Raw genomic sequence first — 19983 nt, 5'->3', positions numbered from 1 at the left:
AAATACGGTATATAAATCTTATAAAGCTTTGTGTTATGTGAAACTTGTGTGAAAAGCATACAAGAGTGAAAACAGATATAAGATCCTTTGATAAATTATATAAATGAAACTTGTTTTGGATACTTACTAAAACAATATATGAAAGTAATGAGAAAGTGGCCACTTTCATGAGTAAATCATATAAGCCTTATATGAAGTAAGCCAAATCTTATGCAAGTCTTTTATAAATTTCTTCTATTTCTTTTGCATATGGGTACTTTAAAAGAATTATCATAATTATTTTTTTCCGGAGATAGCTAACAGTGCTTACATTGTTTATAGCATCTACATTGATTCCTGCCTTCAGCAGCAAGCTGGCCTCTCTGTCATGACCATGCTGTGCCACATAATGGAGAGCATTCATTTTTCTCTACAGACAGAAGATAAATATTAATTCATGAAAATAACACTGCCAACCCACTCTTGAATTGCATATTTAAGTAAACAAGCATACATTAGTTTGTGCATTGACATTACAGCCAGAATCCAGCAGAAGTCTAACGCATTCATAGTGACCTCCGTCAGCTGCCGTGTGCAATGGTGTGAGATCATCCTACAACAACACAATACAACAGGTACAATCAAGGTCAAAGGTTTTTACAGTTTAAAGCTTATTATTCACAAGCATGAAGAAATGTGTTTTTTCAGGTTCAAAATGCTTGAGTGATCCCAAGAGTTTGGTGAGTAGGAATCATTTTTGCTTAGAAGGGTCTTGCAAGGCCAACAGGTCCTGGGTCAAAGGGCCAGGCTACTTGAAACTAGAGAAATCGCTGTGATTAGGAGTCAGCTACCTCACCCAGTTTACTGAGGAAACCACATAAACTAACATTACTAATAGTTTTTCCCCATGCTGTGAAAGTTCTTTTATTTTTTGGCAAATTCAAATCTGGTCTTCCTGTTCTTGAGCGTAACCAGTGGTGTACACCTTGTTGTAAACTGTCTGAGCTGGCTAGTATATTCCTTCTGGTTGAAAATGTCCCAAATGTTATTTTGGCTCCTCATAAAACTTTTTAATCTCTCTCTGATATGTTTATTTAGTTTTTCATTTAATGATGGCTTCTGTTGCTTCATCAACATCTCCTTAAAACTCATATTAAGTGTTCCAGTAAACAGCTACCCAATGCCAAGTGTAAATGGTTGTCTGCCTCTCTGTGTTAGCACTGTAACAGATTGGCAGACTGTTCAAGGTATACCCTGCATCTCTCCCCATGGAGGTGAGATAGGCTCCAGCCCATCAATGACCCTGAATGGGTGAGTGGATGGCTAAAAAGAAAACAAGAAAAATGCTTCAGTGGCAGGACCCACTGATTGATAGGATTCACCCTTCTTTAAGGTTCTGGACATCATAAGGCTGCTCTGGTCTGCAACACAACACACAGTTAGGTACACAAGTGTTTTGGCAATTACAATTTCTGTAATTTGTTCAATCTTAGCCTTCGCTTGTGTCAGCATCTCTTTGGACCTCATACAAAGGGTTTCACTGGACATCTACTAAATGTAAGTTCAACACTTATCTCTATATCTCTGCTTAATTACTGATAGAATAATTATGGGAAAAGTCTTAAATGGCCACAAAACTGCTTGGCAGCCATGTATCCAAATGCTTTTGAGCCTCAAAGGTTTAAAAGAGTATAAAAATTTCTATAATTCCTAAACAATTAATGCAACACTTCTGTTAAACCCTTTATAACAACCCTGTTTCCTGCACCCTGTCCAGAGGTACTGGATCTGGGGGGCATCCGTTCATCTGGGTCTATGGCTTGCAAAGCCTTGCTCCCTGTGGGACGCTGTTCTTGATGGTGGGATTGGTTTGGGATGGCAGAATGGGTGGCTTCAGGGGTGGGCACACGGTTGTCATAGAGATGTATGGGCTCTTTACGCTTTACTAGTCCCTAAGGACCCCAAAGCGCTTTACATATCCTGTCACACACACATTCACACACTGGTAATGGCAGCTACGGTGTAGCCACAGCCACCCTGGGGCGCACTGACAGAGGCGAGGCTGCCGGACACTGGCGCCACCGGGCCCTCTGACCATCACCAGTAGGCAACGGGTGAAGTGTCTTGCCCAAGGACACAACGACCGAGACTGTCCAAGCCGGGGCTCGAACCGGCAACCTTCTGATTACAAGGCGAACTCCCAACTCTTGAGCCACGATCGCCCCAATTGTTCTGATACTCCTGATACATACGGGATCACTAAGGGTTTTTGCTTAGACGGCAGTTTCACCTTCTTTCCTGGATCGGCTGGAGCTTTTTTAGGTGCCTTGGATGAGTGACAAAACATTTCTTCCACTGAAAACACTACATCCAGATGAACAGAATCAACTTTTTGAAATTTCCTTACCTGGATGCTGGCCTTCCTCGTGAGTTTATCCAACCTCTTCCTCTCAGCTGCAGATAAACTGCTGCTCCAACAAACCACACTGTAAAAAATGACAGATGCCACCACAGAGTCATAGAAGGTCTTTAAAAGCGCTCCCTGGACTCCAAATGACCTCAGCCGCCTCAGCAGGTAGCGTCTGCTCTGACCCTTCCTGTAAAGAGCATCAGTGTTGTGACTCCAGTCCAGTTTATTACTCAGGTGAACACCCAGGTACCTATAAGAGTCCACTATCTCAATGTCCACTCCCTGGATGTTGACATACTGTGGACGTCCTGTGAGGTAGTCCAGTATCCACTGGGACATGTGGTGGTCCACTCCCAATAGCTCCAGCCTGTCTCTCAGAAGTCGTGGCTGGATGGTGTTGAAAGCACTGGAGAAATCAAAGAACATGATCCTCACAGAGCTTCCAGGCTTCTCCAGGTGAGTCAGAGCTCGGTGCAGGAGGTAGATGATGGCGTCCTCCACCCCGATGCCAGGCTGGTAAGCAAACTGCAGCGGATCCAATGAAGACCTCACCAGGGAGCGCAGATGGTTTAGAACCAACCTCTCGAGGGTCTTCATCAGATGCGATGTCAGGGCTACCGGCCTGTAGCTGCTGAGGTCCTTGGGACGGGAGGTCTTTGGTAGCGGTACCACAGGAGGTCTTCCACAGCTGTGGTACTTTCCCCAGTGACAGGCTCAGGTTGAACAGATATCCTAGGATGCCACACAGTTCATCTGCACAGCATCTCAGGAGCCTGGAGCTGACGCCATCTGGACCTGCAGCCTTCTGCACCTTGATCTTGCGAAGCTCATTCCTCACTTGAAGTGCTGAGATAGAAAGAGTGGATTTTGGGGGAGGGGTGTGTATGTTGGAGTCCACAGAAGCCTGGGGTGGGTGTGATGGCTGGGAGCTGAGAGGTGTGAAGTCCTGAGATGAAGGACAGGCGGTCCCTGAAGATGAAGGAGATTGCAGCAGGGGGGACGATGCTGTGGTGGGCGTTTGATCAAACCTATTAAAATATTTATTTAGGTCATTCACCCACCCCAAGTCTCCTGCAGCCTGGGAGGTTGGTTTTTGTCCTGAGATTGTCTTCAGGCTGTTCCAATTTCATCTTCAGAAAATGAACAGCATGCTCTGGTTAGTCACTAGGAGAGTTTTGAAGCAGTTGGCTAAATGTTAGCAGAGTATAAGGCTGTAAACTTAAGAATTCACCCTATAACTTCTATCAGCAACCACATCTTCAGTGAACACTGACCCCGTGCCACTAACAGCCGCACATACATGCCTGTGCCATAACACTCCTCCACCATGTTTGACAGATTTAAATACATTGATGGTAACTATAATATTTGGACTGTGACATAATATAAAGACAGCAACAGCCTTTTTGTCTAATTTCATAATATGTTGAAACAGACGTGTTTAAGTAACAACTGTCATTTTCAGTTGAGTAATGAGTACTGGTTGAACAGCATGCCATATTAGGACAGAATTCAGCTGGCCTTTCTAACTATATAAGCCGAACACTTGTGTTTTCAGCAGGTATTTTCTCAGTCGGCTGCTCTTCTTCAGTAACCAGCCATGATCCTCCAGGCGGCTGTGCTCAGCGTGTTCTTGTGCTTCGCCCACACTTTTGTTATAGAGGTAAGCGTTGTAGTTAAGTATGCAGACGTAGATTTCCTCTCTGATTTGACCAAGATGTTTTATTTTGTTAAAATGGAATACAAGCTTTCTTCAAAACAAAACATAAGAACACAAAGAGAATACTTCTGTTTTTCATTTTATTAATTTATTGTATAAATTGGAATTTGCAATTTTAATCTTCAAGCATTTTTGAACTTGCAAACAAATCAAATACTAGTCCTTATAAACCCTTTTATCTTATTACAGGCACCTTTTAAAAAAAGTGTTGAAAACTCCGGTAAGACTTTGCTATTTTTTACATTTAGCACTTGTATGTCATCACACTATGAGATATGCTCTTATTCATGTTGATTTGTATTCATTTATTTATTTATTATAATTGGTCCATATTGGATTTGCCTGACTCCTTGACATGTCTTTGTGATGTTGTAACATGTGACCTTGTCCTTATAGAACAGTCAAACATATGTGCTTCATATTGAACAGGAAACAACACTGAGGGTGATGATTTCAGTATCTCGACACTGCTGGAGAAGGCTAATGCTAATCTTGGTATGTTCAACTTCACTTCAGTTCCTATTCATCAGTAGTAAATATACAGCTTTAGTAACAACATCCAGGGGCTAACCTTAAAAACTGAGTTGATGTGTTAATGAAACCATCGAAAGTACACGGAAAATATGTTTTTCTTTCCATACTTTACAGGGAAGAACTTGGATCAGAATCAGAATCAGAATCAGAATCAGAATGGGTTTATTGCCAGATGTTGAGGTTTACAACATTAGGAAATTGCTGCGGTGCTTCAGTGCAGACAATAAGAATTAAAGTGCTATGTAGAAAGAAAGATATGTGCATGAGATATACATGAGATATATACATGAGAATAAGAATTATGAGTGCTACGTAGAAAGATATATACATGAGTGCAGGTGGTGATCAGTGCCAAACATGAAATGATGCAGTTACACAGCGTAGGGTCATGTGTTAGTGGCGGGGACAATCATGTGGTTATTGTTTATGTGTCCAACAGCAGAGGGGAAGAAACTGTTCTTGTGGCGAGAGGTTCTGGTGCGAATGGACCGGAGCCTCCTGCCTGAGGGGAGCAGGTCAAACAGACTGTGTCCAGGGTGAGAAGGGTCAGCTGAGATCCGGGCTGCACGCCGCAGTGTCCTGGAGGTGTACAGGTCCTGCAGAGATGGGAGTCTGCAGCCAATCACCTTCTCAGCAGAGCGCACAACACGCTGCAGTCTCTGTTTGTCCCTGATAGTGGCTCCAGCGTACCACACGGTGATGGAGGAGGTGAGGATGGACTCGATGATTGCAGTGTAGAATTGCATCATCGTCCGTGTTGGCAGGTTGAATTTCTTCAGCTGCCTCAGGAAGTACATCCTCTGCTGGGCTTTCTTGATGACGGAGGTGATGGTGGGCTCCCACTTCAGGTCCTGGGTGATGGTGGTACCCAGGAAGCGGAATGAGTCCACAGAGGTGATGGGGGTGTCAGTCAGGATGATGGGGGGGAGTGGGGCTGTGTGCTTCCTGAAGTCCACAATAATCTCCACTGTCTTCTGGGCATTCAGCACCAGGTTGTTGTGGCTGCACCAAGACACCAGACGTTCAACCTCTCTCCTGTAGGCAGACTCGTCCCCGTCCGAGATGAGCCCAATGACGGTGGTGTCATCTGCGAACTTGATTAGCTTGACAGACTGGTGGGTGGAGGTGCAGCAGTTGGTGTACAGGGAGAAGAGCAGAGGAGAAAGAACACAGCCCTGAGGGGAGCCGGTGCTGATGGTCCGGGAGTCCGAGACATTCTTTCCCAGCCTCACGTGCTGCTTCCTGTCCGTCAGGAAGTCAGTGATCCACCGGCAGATGGGATCAGGCACATTCATCCGGGAAAGCTTGTCTCGGAGATGGTCTGGAAGGATGGTGTTGAAGGCAGAGCTGAAGTCCACAAACAGGATCCTGGCGTAGGTTCCTGGGGAGTCCAGATGCTGCAGGATGAAGTGTAGGGCCATGTTGATGGCGTCGTCTACAGACCTGTTGGCTCTATATGCAAACTGCAGGGGGTCCAGGAGGGGGGCCGTGAGGGTCTTGAGATGGGAGAGAACTAGGCGCTCAAATGACTTCATGACCACAGATGTCAGAGCCACGGGTCTGTAGTCATTTAGTCCAGTGATCCTAGGTTTCTTGGGGACAGGGATTATGGTGGAGGACTTGAAGCAGGCAGGCACATGACATGCCTGCAGTGAGGAGTTGAAGATGCCAGAAAACACTGGGGCCAGCTCGTTTGCACAGTGTCTGAGGGTGGCAGGAGACACACCGTCTGGGCCGGGAGCTTTCCGAGCATTCAGACTCCTAAACTGCTTCCTCACATCTGCTTCATGAATATGAAGAGTTGTGGTCGGAGGAGGTGGTGTGAAATCCTCTTTTGTGTGGGGTGAGGGGGCGGGTGTTGCAGGTGAACAGTTTGAAGGTGGTGATGGCTCTATGGAGGGGGGGGAGGTGGGGGAATGAGTGTCCAAAGTGCCTCTATTGTTGGGGTCGTTGGAGGTGTGAAGGCTGCCTGATGGCTCGTCAAAACGGCAGTAGAAGTTGTTAAGGGTGTTGGCTAAGAGCAAGTCATCAGTGGAGTGGGGGTTTTAGGCTTGTAGTTTGTAATATTCCTAAAACCTTTCCACACAGAGGCCGAGTCATTCTCTGAGATCTGCTGCTGCATCTTCTCAGAGTGCTGATGTTTGGCAATGTCCACTTCTTTAGTGAACCTGTACTTGGCCTCTCTGTAGCAGTCCCTGTCTCTGCTTCTGAATGCCTTACACTTTTCCAGCCACAGCTTTTTGAGTTTAGGAGTAAACCAGGGTTTGTCATTGTTATAACTCACCCTGGTGCGTGATGGCACAATGCTGTCCTCACAGAAGTGGATATAGGAGGTGACAGTGTCCGTAAACTCGTCCAAGCTGTTAGAAGCAGCCTTCATTGTGTCCCAGTCTGTGGTCTCCAAACACGTGCGAAGCTCCTCCACAGCCTCGTTGCTCCACAGTTTTTTAGTCCTCACGACAGGTTTGGAGAGCTTCAGCCTCTGTCTGTACGCGGGGATTAGGTGGATCATGACGTGATCAGAAAGTCCGAGTGAAGCGCGGGGCACTGCGCGATAGGCCCCGCTGATCGTGCTGTAGCAGTGGTCTAATGTCCTCTCCTCTCTGGTCGGGCATTTAATATACTGCTTATATTTTGGAAGCTCATGGCTCAGATTGGCTTTGTTAAAGTCCCCAAGAGCAATGATGAGAGAGTCCGGGAATGTCCGCTCCGTGTGGAGAATCTGCTCCGCGAGTGTGCACTGAGCTGCCTGCGCATCTGCGTCTGGCGGGATGTAAACAGCGGCCAGGATGAATGAAGCAAACTCCCGCGGAGAATAAAACGGTTTGCAGTGAATAAAAAGATATTCCAGAGAGGGAGAGCAGTGCTGAGCAATCACTGTTACATCTGTGCACCAGCCACTATTGATGTAGAAGCAGACACCTCCACCTTTGGTTTTACCGGAGAGAGCGGCCTGCCGGTCCGCGCGCAGCAGATGGAAGCCCTCCAGCTTGAGCGCGCAGTCCGGGATGTCCTCGCTGAGCCACGACTCCGTAAAACATAAGACACAGGAGGAGGCAAAGTCCAGAGGATGAACCTCTGGTCATATTTGGAGACATAGCAGTGCCAACAGGTCTACAGAACGCTGATCCGTGTACGGCTCGAGGCTGTTTGTGGCCTAAAAACAATGGCAGAGTTGTTGTACCTTATCGAATCTCCGACCAGTACTGTAAGTCTAGATACATGGAAACATTCCTTTTTATTGAGCTTTCTGCTAATTTTTCAGGTTTAACTGAAAACTATTAGAATGATTTTCTCCGTCTGTAGGGTTTGTTTTGGGGTTTGTTTTTTTTTCCATTAGTGGGCAAAGCTGCTTCCCAAACCTTTTCCCTCTGAGATTCCACATTTTAGTGTCCTCTAAATACAAAGAGAAATCAACGGGTTCTCATCTCAGGGCTTCAAATACAGCTGTTTGGTCAAAAGACTAAACACTAAACAAGTATTTTAATGACATACAGAAAGGTTTTTGTGTACAGAGAATACAAAGAGTTTAAAAATACTACCAAGGAAACTGAAAAGGACAGTTTATTAAAAAAGGAATTAGTCAGTTACACATAAATTTCCTCCGATATATAAAAAAAAACAACCTAAATATACATCAATCTGTATCAGATAGATGTAATATAAAATTATATATAAAGCTTTGCCAAAGCTTAGCATGGAGACTGATACAAGATATTCAGTCGCAATTTTGAAGACCTTAATGTTGCAGATAAAATTGCTGTTTTCTCGGTTCTAATGCCTTTTTCCTTCCATTGTGCTTTTGGCTCAATCCAACCCAAGAGGCGCTCTTTAATTCAAAAGTGCAGGAACTAGTTAGAGGAAACTACAAATAAAATTTACACCTTCTTCCAGTGTCACAATCAAAAAAAATTTATTTATTTTTTTTGGCAAGTTTGACAAGTTTTCTCCAGGGAATTACCTGACAAAGCATCCAGAGTGCCACAGACATTACACTGGGGGTGTCTTGTTATTGAACCTATGATATATCCCAATATAATAACACTCAAAGTTAGTTATAGTTAAGATATGTAGATAAAATGGGACAGATGTATTTTACCCTGAAAATTTCTGTTAGCTATGCCACATCAAAGATACTGGGGGGGAGCAGTTCAATGTTATGACCAATCTTTACAAGCTTCAAGCCAACATAATGAAGAATATTTTATGCTTTCTATAAATTCATTAAAGTTGTACAAAAACATCAGCTGATTTTGAGGCAGTAACATAGATTTGATTGATTTATAGGCCAGTGTAAGTAGTAAGCAGTTACTCAGGAGTAGCAGCATTGTGCTCAGTCTTAGTTGAATATAATGCCACAACAAACTAGAACCACAATACATGTTTTTCTGTGAAGCCCGCAGGGAACGTGACGTCATCGAGCAAGGTCTGAGGTCATTTGAAGCAGCCACGTGCGTCAGCTTTAGGCCCCAGAGCAGAGAAAGAGACTTTCTGGACATTCAGTCTCGTGATGGGTAAGTCCAACACAAAGTAGGCATTTATACTTGAATTCTACAGGCAAACTTTTCATCTAACGCAGGATGTTCTGAGTGAGGAAGCTGTTTTACTGGTTTGTCATAAAATTTTTATTTACCGCTCTTTTTCAGGTGTTACTCTTTTGTTGGGCGTCGTGGGGGTGGCCAGATAGTGTCACTGAGTCGCCAGGGCTGTGTTTTCCACCAGATAGTCCAACACGAGGTGCTCCATGCCCTGGGCTTCGACCATGAACAGACGCGTTCAGACAGAGACCAACATGTACGCATCTTGCTAGAGAACGTCATCCCAGGTGGGTCACATGACAAACAACAGCCAGAAACAACAGTCAGAAAAAATCTTTAAGTGGTCAGGATGACAAAAAAAACTTCTACATAAATGACAGTTCATTTACCAACAGTAGAGCAATAATCATGTTTTTTTAGAATATTTCAAACAACCCAAAGTACAAACAATGTAGGGCAAAATGTGAAACATTCACAATAATCAAATCTGTCTGTGGAATTCTTTTATTTATTTATTAAATTTATTTATAAGTTTGAGACTAATCTATTTGAATTGGAAGAATGTTTTGTTCCTCTGTGCTTTTCAAAAAAAGATGTATGTATATGTGTGTGCAGCACGGTGGCACGATGGTTAGCACTGCTGCCGCACAGCAAGAAGGTCCTGAGTTCAATTCCACCATCAGGCCGGGGTCTTTCTGTGTGGAGTGTGCATGTTTTCCCCGTGTTTGCGTGGGTTCTCTCCGGGTACTCCGGCTTCCTCCCACCGTCCAAAGACATGCAGCTTGTGGGGATAGGTTAATTGGTTAATCCAAATTGCCCATAGGTGTGAATGTGAGTGCGAATGGTTGTCTGTCCCTGTGTGTTGGCCCTGCGACAGACTGGCGACCTGTCCAGGGTGTACCCCGCCTCTCGCCCTATGACAGCTGGGATAGGCTCCAGCGCCCCCCGCGACCCTGAAAAGGATAAGTGGACGCGAATGGATGGATGGATATGTGTTGTATATTAGTCTTTTGACCTGCATTCCTTCACTCACCCCAACCTGTCACGGCGGATGGCGCCCCTCCCTGAGCCACTGTCGCCAGAGTGCTTGCTCAAAGGGGGTCATATGATTGTTGGGTTTTTCTCTGTATGTATTATTGGAGGGTCTACCTTTCAATATAAAGTGCCTTGTTATGCTTTGGTGCTGTATAAATAAAATTGAATTGAATATTAACAAAAAGTATTAAAGTTAACCAAGTAATTTTATTGTCCAAACCTGAGTAGTTTTTGTATATTAACCCTGTCATGCATGAATTATGACAAACTCAATCAGGATTTATTTTCTTAAGTATTTGTATTCATCTTTAGGCATGAAAAGATGAACACAAATAAATCCTGATTGAGTTTGTCATAATTCATGCATGACAGGGTTAAATAATAAAATTACAATGAAACATTTCATACATCTATTGTAACATTAAACGACCAGTGGGTGTGACACATCAGTGTGTAATGGTTTATTTTGCAAGTATACCATCAGCAGTGACACAAATACAAGAACACGGCCTTTAAATAGCTGTAAACTGTAGCAACCACCATGCGTGAAAGGGTTAACATAGGCAAACATTATTCAAAATGGAAGTCAGCAGCAAAAGAAGTCACACCTCTTAAGTGTAAAAGTAGCATCAAAATAAATGCACAAGTCACTATGTGGAAGCGCAAGGTGAAATGACTTACAACTGTCCCAGCCCTCCCATGTCCATATGGAGAGCTCTCTCTTTAAAGCTGGAAAGCTCTTGTGTCCATGGACACAAATCAATAGATTTCTTTGTTTTTGTGCAAAGGAAAAAAGTTACCCAGGTGCTCTCACACAGCTGTAGGGTGAACTGAACTTTTGTGACATTTTAATGCTCAGCCTGGAGTAAGAGACAAACATTGACTGAGTTGTTTGAACCCCCACAGGGATGGAGCATAACTTTAGGAAAATCAACACAAGGAACCTTGATACTCCCTATGACTACAACTCTGTTATGCACTATGGAAGGTAAGATATCAGTTCACTCCCTGAACATGCTTCAAATGTATATTTATTTAAAAATTATGTCATAATAACACAGTTTTATTTGACACAGTTTTATCTGTTTTCAGTCCTTTCATTTTCAAGATTTTAATTTTCTACATCCTGTGTACATGTGTGTTGTAATCAACTTCTCTTACCACACTGGCCATTGAGAAAACCAGTAATTCAAACCAGTATAAAGCTGTGGTAACCAATGAAACAGTTTACACATTGAGTGCTATAACAATAATAATAATAACAATAATAATGATGATAATTTTATTATCAGTAATAATATTGCAGCTGCCTACAACGCACACATTTATAGACAAAAGCCACATTAGCTCATCACAGAGTGCTAGCTTGCTGCCTAACGAGCAAATGCTACATGATGGACAATAATGGCGTGCAGGACTTTGCCTTTGGGCTCTTTTTGGGCAGATGATAAACCTTGAAACATTTATATCCCATTCTGTTAAATGTTTGAAATGGCAATAAGGACTCTGTTTGGCAGAGTCAATTAGGTAATAATTAGGTAGATAATCCTCTTGACTGACCTTTCCCTGCTGCATTGCTCAAGCTGAAGCCCATATTATAATTTCATGTTTTTAGCCTTCTCTTTGTAGTTGTTATAATGACACTTGTTTGAGACTACAATCACAATTTGCCTTACTACTGTGTGTTTGCACCCCAGGTTTGCCTTCTCAAGAGACAGGGAGCCAACCATCGTTCCCATACCCGATGAGAATGTAGCCATTGGCAGAGCTACAGAGATGAGTGCCAATGACATCCTTCGAGTGAATCGCCTTTATACCTGCAGTATGTACCTCGTTTCTTTTCGTTTCTTTTTCTTTCCTTTTTTATAAAGAAAAAAGGAAGCTGGATTAACAGTTGGAAGGTCAGTGGTTCAGTTCTTGGCTACTCCACTCTAAATTCAATTAGTTTAATTCAATTTTATTTTTATAGCGTCAAATCACAACAACAGTTGCCTCAAAGCACTTTATATTGTAAGGTAAAGACCTCCCTCCTGTCTTATAAACAAGTAAACAGAGGTCATGGCAGCCATCTGCTTCGACCGGATGGAGGTTGCAGGAAGTGAGTTTTAGTTTCTGCAGCACTTGGACAGTATTGGACAGTATTTACATATAAATAGTTATTGCACAGTGGTGGTTTATAGAGGGAATCCTTGGAATGTGGGTGGGACTGTGTTTATCAGTGCATGTGTGAGTTCTCTAAAAACTTTAGATAATATCTTTAAAATGATAGCGGCACAAACGAAAATTTTTGTAGCACAAACCAGCAGAAATGTAGCACAATTGATTGACACCAATTTTGTTTGATTTTGTTTGGAGTGGTTAGCACCAGAGTGTGAACAGACAGGAAGTCAGAACATCCAAGTCTGAGGCTCTCGATTTACTGGTGGATTTATGTCCCTGCTCTCACCTATGGTCACGAGCTTTGGGTAGTGACCGAAAGAATGAGATTGTGGATACAAGCGTCAGAAATGAGCTTCCTCCAAAGGGTGGCTGCCCTCTACCCTAGAGATAGGGTGAGGATTTCAGCCATCCGGGAGGGGTTCAGAGTAGAGCCGCTGCTCCTCCACATCGGACGAAGCCAGTTGAGGTTGTTCGGGCATCTGACAAGGATGCCTCCTGGGTGAGGTGTTCTGGGCATGTCCCACTGGGACAAGCCCTGGAGTAGACCCACTGGTGAGATAATATTACACTTGTAGTCAAGACCGCCTAATCCGAGACCAAGAAATAACCAAGTTAAGATGAGACAAAGACCGAGACAAAAAAAGTCTTTAAACTGCAGCCAGATGCTGTTTCGTTTACGGGTGTCAGGCATATTTATGTGTTTTTGCTTTCACACAGCCCTCCTCACCGCTGTCCACTATCTTACTCACTGAGAGGACAGACGCACGCTCCACGTGACTGTCGCGTCTCTCACCCTCTCTGTTTTTCACATAATGATATTATCCTATATCCTCGCATGTGATTGGCCGCAGTATGGAGGGATTGGAGCATAGCTGAGCCCCTGTGTGAGAGCCGAGCAGCTCTCACACAGGAATTTAAGGAAATTAGGTGAGGGTAGAAATGACTGAAAGATTATCAGGCTCTATTTTGAGTTTTGTTCAAAAAAGAATGACTTCATATAGGAAAAAAAAATCACATATGCAGGACACCTTAAACTATTTTTTTAATTAAGCAGCAAGGCAGAACAAAGTCGGGGCTGCATCAAACTGTCTGTATTTCTTAATTGCAAATGGCACCAAATTGTATTCAAACTGAGCCACACTTATGGAGCTCCACAATTCTGTTCCTGGTGTTTTGGTTGACATCTCCTGATGTTCCCATGTCACAGAAACAGGCTCTGTGTTTTGCCTTATATGCATCCACAGCTGTGCCACCAGTTTACTCACATGGACTCTACGAACCAATCAGAAGCTTCTTCAGCTCAGAATGGAATCGTCTGCAGTTTTCTTATTAATTAACAATAAACTTAGTGTATATGTACTCCTACATTTGATGAAAGTGATAAAAATAGAAGCTCTGTCTCTCTTTATTCTGACATTTAACTAATTCGAAAGATATTTCAATATTTATTTATCTAAAACAGAAGTTTACTCTAAACTGATGTTTAACAGTAAAAAAAAGTTTTTATGTTTTTTCCATAAAGTGTAAACATCTGGTTTCAACTGTGAATATCCTGCTGTGTATTGAAATCCCTCTTGTTTTGCATAGATATACTGAACAACATCCAAAGCATAATATATAAAATAACATCTACCAGAGTTTTTTCTTTGAAAGAAGCTCCTTATGTCCATTGTTGTGTTCATCAGTACACAACTGAAACCGATTGAGAGGGTTTGTTTAGCCGTGGAGGGAAACAACTGAAAATATGAAATGAAAGCTAAGACTCTAAAAAATCAGCGTTGCTGTTCGGCTTTTTATTTGTCTATTTGTTGATTCACTCGAAGAGCAAGTAACGCAACCAAGTGATCAGTTTGATATCAATCTTTTGTGATACACCGTCATATTTACATTATTAGTTCAGTATGAATGATTTGCTTTGGTACCTGGTCAAACTTAAGCTCTCCTCTGTCTGCAGCAAACTCGCAGGCAGCAGCTTCTCGCTCACATGTGTGCTGTGCTCAGTCGCCTAGTGCCTGAGCTCGGATCATATCAAAATTAGGGGGAATTTACGACGGTGCGCTCTGTGCTTCGTGTAGAGATGGCACGATACCACTTTTTTATGTCCGATACCGATATCATAAATTTGGATATCTGCCGATACCGATATGAATCCGATATAGTGTTTTTTAATCAACAAAACTGTTTTTTAAATATCTTGCTGCATTTTGCAAGTCTGCAAGTTCATACTCAAGTTTAAAACAACAACTACACTAAAGCTATTCTGTTATACCTGTATACAAAAAAAATATTTCATAGTTCAGCAATACTGATCAATCTAATAAACTTAGACCTACACCATCCTCCCTATTCTGGTATTTTAAAGAGTACTTAGCGTAAATATTAAGCAACCTAACTAATAGGGTTCCAACTCCCAGCAACAACAAAAATAAATAAATAAAAAATAGGGAACCACCCCTCACGCTCCACCTCATGATGCTTAATCGACGTAATCAACCTTAATTTGATGCAGTGTGAAAAAAAATGCACAGAAATCAATTATTTTTCAAGAAATATTAAATAGATTCAACATCTTTCTTCAACAAAATTGCAGACTGCACAGATGGTACCTTCCCAAAGTAAAAAGTACTATAGCTTACTAGGGTATATATTAGACTTAATAGTCACTATATACAGTAATTGACTTCTATTCATTTTACATCAAATTAAAACTTTGGGTGTCAGATAATTATTTATTAAAAGCTAGACATTTTAAATGAGAATAAGAAAGAAAAGTATGTCTTTGTGCCCCCTTTTCCCTGTTCATGCCCTATCGGCCCCCCTGGCTAAACTTTGCTAGATCCGCCCCTGCACAGTTACCAGCCGTCAGCTACATAGAAAAAGATCCTCGAGTAGAAAGTAATAATAAATAAATTCTAACAACAGCTTATCAAGCTTAAACGTGCTGCTGTTGTTCAGCCGCTGGTTTCCTCTTTCTGGTGCAAAGTGGGCCAAAAACAAACAAGAGAGACGGACTCGCGACAGAAAAGCCGATCAGCTGATCATTAAGCAGTTTCATGATTGAAGTAGCAGCCGGAGAGCGAGAGGCAGTCGCTTGTTAAGCTTAACGTGGGAATGCTTTACAAACATTCAGAGATGGACTTACACACTTGCTTTACTTCTCTCGGGGATAACTTTGTCGGAGATGAAATGCCAGGTTGCTAGCGAAGCTCCACATGCTATCCAGACCACCGACAGGTCCGGCATGCCACAGCTGCTCTATCACGTGATGCATACTGCTCCGAGTGCTAACGTTCTGAGGTGAGTTACGGCGTGTTGCAAGTTTTGCGAGGTGCTTTCGTGATATTTAATGGATCGGATTACATTTTTTATTTTTCTCCGATATCCGATCCAGTAATTTAGGTCAGTATCGGACCGATACCGATACGTAATATCGGATCGGTCCATCTCTAGCTTCGTGTGTTGTTTTTGTTTTATACAGTTGTCAGTCAGGCATCTAACTAACAAATTACACTCCAAAAGACCCCATGCTTCTGAAAAAATGACCCGGGCTTAAGCCCAGTAAGCCACCCCCCCGCTCCGCTGATGGTTGACTCCAAATCTCCCGAACACTATGTCGATTTGAGAATGCAAGACCGAAACAGCGAGACCAAGACCGAGACCAAAGTCAGTCGAGACCAAGACCACGTAAAAGTGGTCTCGAGACCAAGACCAGTCTCGAGACATCCAACTCTAGATAATATCTCTTGGGTGGTATGGGAACTCCTTGGTGTTCCCCTGGACAAGCTGGAGGAGGCAGCTAGGGCAGGGGTGGGCATTCTCAGTCCACGAGGGCCGGTGTCCCTGCAGGTTTTAGATCTCACCTTGGGTCAACACACCTGAATCACATGATTAGTTCGTTACCAGGCCTCTGAAGAACTTCAGGACAGGTTGAGGAGCTAATTTAGCCGTTTAAATCAGCTGTGTTGGTTCGAGGACACATCTAAAACCTGCAGGGACACCGGCCCTCGAAGCCTGGAGTTGCCCACCCCTGAGCTAGGGAGAGGGAGGTCTGGGCTTTTCTGCTTAGGTTGCTACCCGGCCCCAGAGAATCTGAAGAAAATGGATGGATGTATAGATGTTCCAGGTGTGTCGCCATGTGGGGAAAAATGCTTCAACACATGGTTGGGTTGGTAGTGTACCGGGGGCTTCTATTTAGGACTACGCTTCCTCCTCACCATCACTCAGCAATCATGTTTTCCCAACTGCTCGGGAAAATCCGATGGAAGAGAACTGACGGGGCCTCCGGAGCTACAAACAAGCTACATTTATAACAAGTATAGTTATTAGTAAAGTAGGCCAAGGGGTAACTAAACATCTGAGCAGGAAAGAGTAGGAGAGACAGGTGAAGAGCTAATGCTAAGCTAGCGAATCCCTAAAGACACAGTGACTGAACACTGTAAATATAATTAGTGGGTGATTCAACAGAGTGTGCTTTGGATAAAGCGCAGGAAGATTACACTATGAAATAAGACGTTATCTATAAGTTTTTAATTAAATTGGCTACACAGATAAGCAATGCAAAAATACCACTGTAAGATAGAACAGGAAGTGATACTCCAGACTGAGACAACACCAAGAAGTATTTTGAAATGACCTTGAGCAAGATACTGAACTCTGAGTCGCTATTGATAAATTTGTGCAAATGTGTGTCTGGTACTTAAGTATAAGAAAGAGCATTTACATGAATGTTTGTGCGACTGGCTAATAAGAATTTTGAGTGCTCAATTAGAGCACAAAAACACTGTATAAGTGCCAGTCTACTTGCCGTTTTTCTGCACCACCTTTAGTTTCCAAACCTACTACTGCACCCATTTGTGCTTAAAGGTTGAGAGGTTTTCAAAATTCAAACAAAATGTAACTGTACTATGAAGCTGTCTCCTCCTCAAATAATAATTATATAAATAGAAAAAGTTGGGACAAGCACAAAAACCTGGAATCCTGTTAACAAACAAGCAGAAAAACCAACGTCACTGGGGTAAAACGTGTTTGAAGATCAAATATGTACACAAAACTGACATTGGGTGATGCAAAATGGAGGGAAGAGGAAGCAATTTCTGTTTGGTATTATTGTCTATAGATAATAATATGCTTCAGAATATCATAACCATGAGAGCATGCTTATTTAATTATCTGCTTTGTGTGCTGAAGACCTTAAATTCTTTCAACCTATCTGCTCAGCCCCCGGCTTACTTTTCTACCTCCACTAGTTTCACAGAACAATCATGGAGACTAGTAAACACCAACATAGATATAGTACATCAAACTGTTCATCAAACTCAGATGTTCATGTGGTGTCTTAAAGAAATGCAGCAGCGTTTAAAGATTTCTCTCTGTTTGTTGTTTGACAGGCTCAAACGTGCCCATACCTGTGCAAAGGAACAAGTTGTTCTAGAAAAAGTAAGTAAATAAGCTCGGATGTTTTCGAATTTTGTTTACTTCATTATAATAGAAAATCATGTTCCTATACATTTATTTTACCAATTAAAGCTTTGTCAGGATAACTTTAGTGGAAACATTTGGTTTAAAACAAAAAACAATGAAATGTCATATATTTTAATTGATCAGGGTCAGAAGCATGTAGCTGGGATGAGTGAAAGGCATATAAACCAGAACACCAGACGAACACATCTCCTCAATTTACAGCCTGTGTTTGTGATTTTTTTGTGCAGATACTACATATGTGTAACATCTTCTTTCTGTTTCCACAGACAACCAAGAGATGGGAGAGATTGATGCAGCTTGAATTTTATGCTTTTCAAATTTGCCTGAAATAGCTTTGTTTAAAATGAGAAATGAAAATGTATCATTGTCTATACTTTTCACCTGTCCGTTGACTTAATCCCAATCACGCTTGTGTAATTGCTAGTCAGCTGTATGAAATACTAAAAAATGAACAAAAATAAACATTCATTTTCATTTCTAGTAAGTTTGTTTCTTTATTCCACAAATCCTACAAGTCTACAGGTCAAAAATACACATTTAACAAGTAAAGATATGAACTCAGTCTTGTACTAGTATTTTCCTGACAAAAAGATATAAAACCAAAGGTTAATCTACTTAAGTAACAGTCAAACAGAGTGGAAATGGCTTTCAGTGAGAAAAACAATATTATTTTCCCAGTATTACTCTCCTCAAAGTAAGAGTAAGGCCAGTCAAAAGAGTAAGTGAAATGCACACCGCCTTCGCTCCATGTTGCTTTACTGTTGACTGAACTGCTAACTTGGGGTTTGCTCTCTCTGTTAGTACAAGAATTAATAATTGATCAACAAATTGATTTACTCTGACTTACAGAAACCTGGTTGCAGCAGGATGATTATATTAGTTTAAATAAATCAACCACCAATCATCAATCAAATGTGTTATGTACTGCTGTACTTTATTCACAATGAGTAAATAAGAATTTCATTAAAATGACTTTATTTTGGACTGTCACTTTAATTTTGTTTATACAGTACCAAATCCAAACAACAGTCGCCTCATGGTGCTTTATGTTTAAGATAAAGACCCTACAATAAACCCCAACAGTAAGATGAGCCCCTGTTAACAAGCACCTGGAGTCAGTGTGGAGGAAGAACTCCATTTTAACAGGAAGAAACCTCCAGCAGACCACGGCTTAGGGAGTGACAGCCGGTTTGAGGGGAGGACAAAGGGCAGAGAGGCAAATATTAACTTCATGTGGCCTACAGATTAGCTCGACAACAGTGCATAGAGGGCTTCATGGAATGGGTTTATATGGCCAAGCAGCTGCATCCAAGCCTTACAACATCAAGTGCAACACAAAACATCAGATGCAGTGTTGTAAAGCATCATTGTGAGGGGCGCTTTTTGTTAGGAGCTGGGCTCTGTCTTAGATCCAGTGAACTAGTGTTGGTGTGAGGGTCTTGGGGTTTGGGGTCTGGGATGCAGGGGGCCTGCAAGGAGTATGGAGCACCAGTGCCCGGAGTCGCCAGTTTCATGGTTTGGTCTCTCCATGCGCAGGGGGGGTCCACGCCTCCGCAGGGGGGTCCACGCCTCCTCGGATGCACTATCATGTGGAGCGAGCTGGCCCATGTTGGGAGGTACGATCTGCGCTTTAGGGAATCTCAGGAACCTCAAGGACCTTTGGGGGAAGCAAAATCCCACACCTAAGCAGCAGGCGTGGGGCATTTTGGGTAGGTTAGGGGCAGCTTGTCTTGTCCTTTCTTTGTGTGTGGATAACTGGCATGGGATGCAGCACATGGAAATCTGCAGCAGTGCAAGGCTGTTGTTACAGCCCTTCTAGGTAAACACAGTTCAAGTGCTGCAGTAGAGAAAACCTGACAAAATTGCACGGCAAAAAAAAAAGAAATAAATAGAGAGCAACTTTCCCCTGGCTGCTACACACCTATCTTTCATTAAAAAATGTAAACCATTATGTGACTCACAATTCAAATCATGTAATTTTATTTATAGAAAATAACATTTTTATTTCTTTAAATAAAGAAAGTTTTAACAAAGCTAACACAATAGCTCGATGATAAGCATAAACTTGTTGCCGTCACATTACGCAGCACATTTTAGGAGAGCTGGTCTGGGAGTTTGCCTTCTGT

The 19983-nt window shown here is 42.5% G+C and overlaps 1 protein-coding gene and 1 long non-coding RNA gene across 2 annotated transcripts; both read left to right on the top strand.

The window, feature by feature from the left end:
- The first annotated feature begins 3939 nt into the window (after nucleotides 1–3939).
- Nucleotides 3940–4605, top strand: LOC112433626 (uncharacterized). The gene is made up of 3 exons (XR_003023590.2): nucleotides 3940–4052; nucleotides 4299–4329; nucleotides 4539–4605. It is a non-coding gene; the product is annotated as an uncharacterized LOC112433626 (long non-coding RNA).
- Nucleotide 4606: 1 nt separating this feature from the next.
- On the top strand, nucleotides 4607–18337 carry LOC143419877 (hatching enzyme 1.2-like). The gene is made up of 8 exons (XM_076887643.1): nucleotides 4607–4638; nucleotides 7694–7851; nucleotides 9040–9157; nucleotides 9290–9468; nucleotides 11123–11204; nucleotides 11914–12038; nucleotides 17764–17812; nucleotides 18124–18337. The coding sequence occupies exons 1-7, from the start codon at nucleotides 4607–4609 to the stop codon at nucleotides 17805–17807; spliced, it is 738 nt and encodes a 245-aa protein (XP_076743758.1). The 3' UTR covers nucleotides 17808–17812; nucleotides 18124–18337.
- Nucleotides 18338–19983: the final 1646 nt, after the last annotated feature.

The sequence above is a fragment of the Maylandia zebra genome, linkage group LG1 (assembly GCF_041146795.1).
Source record: "Maylandia zebra isolate NMK-2024a linkage group LG1, Mzebra_GT3a, whole genome shotgun sequence".
NCBI lineage: Eukaryota > Metazoa > Chordata > Actinopteri > Cichliformes > Cichlidae > Maylandia > Maylandia zebra.
The sequence above is the reverse complement of the archived record's forward strand: the minus strand, read 5'-3'. Positions and strand labels throughout refer to the sequence as shown.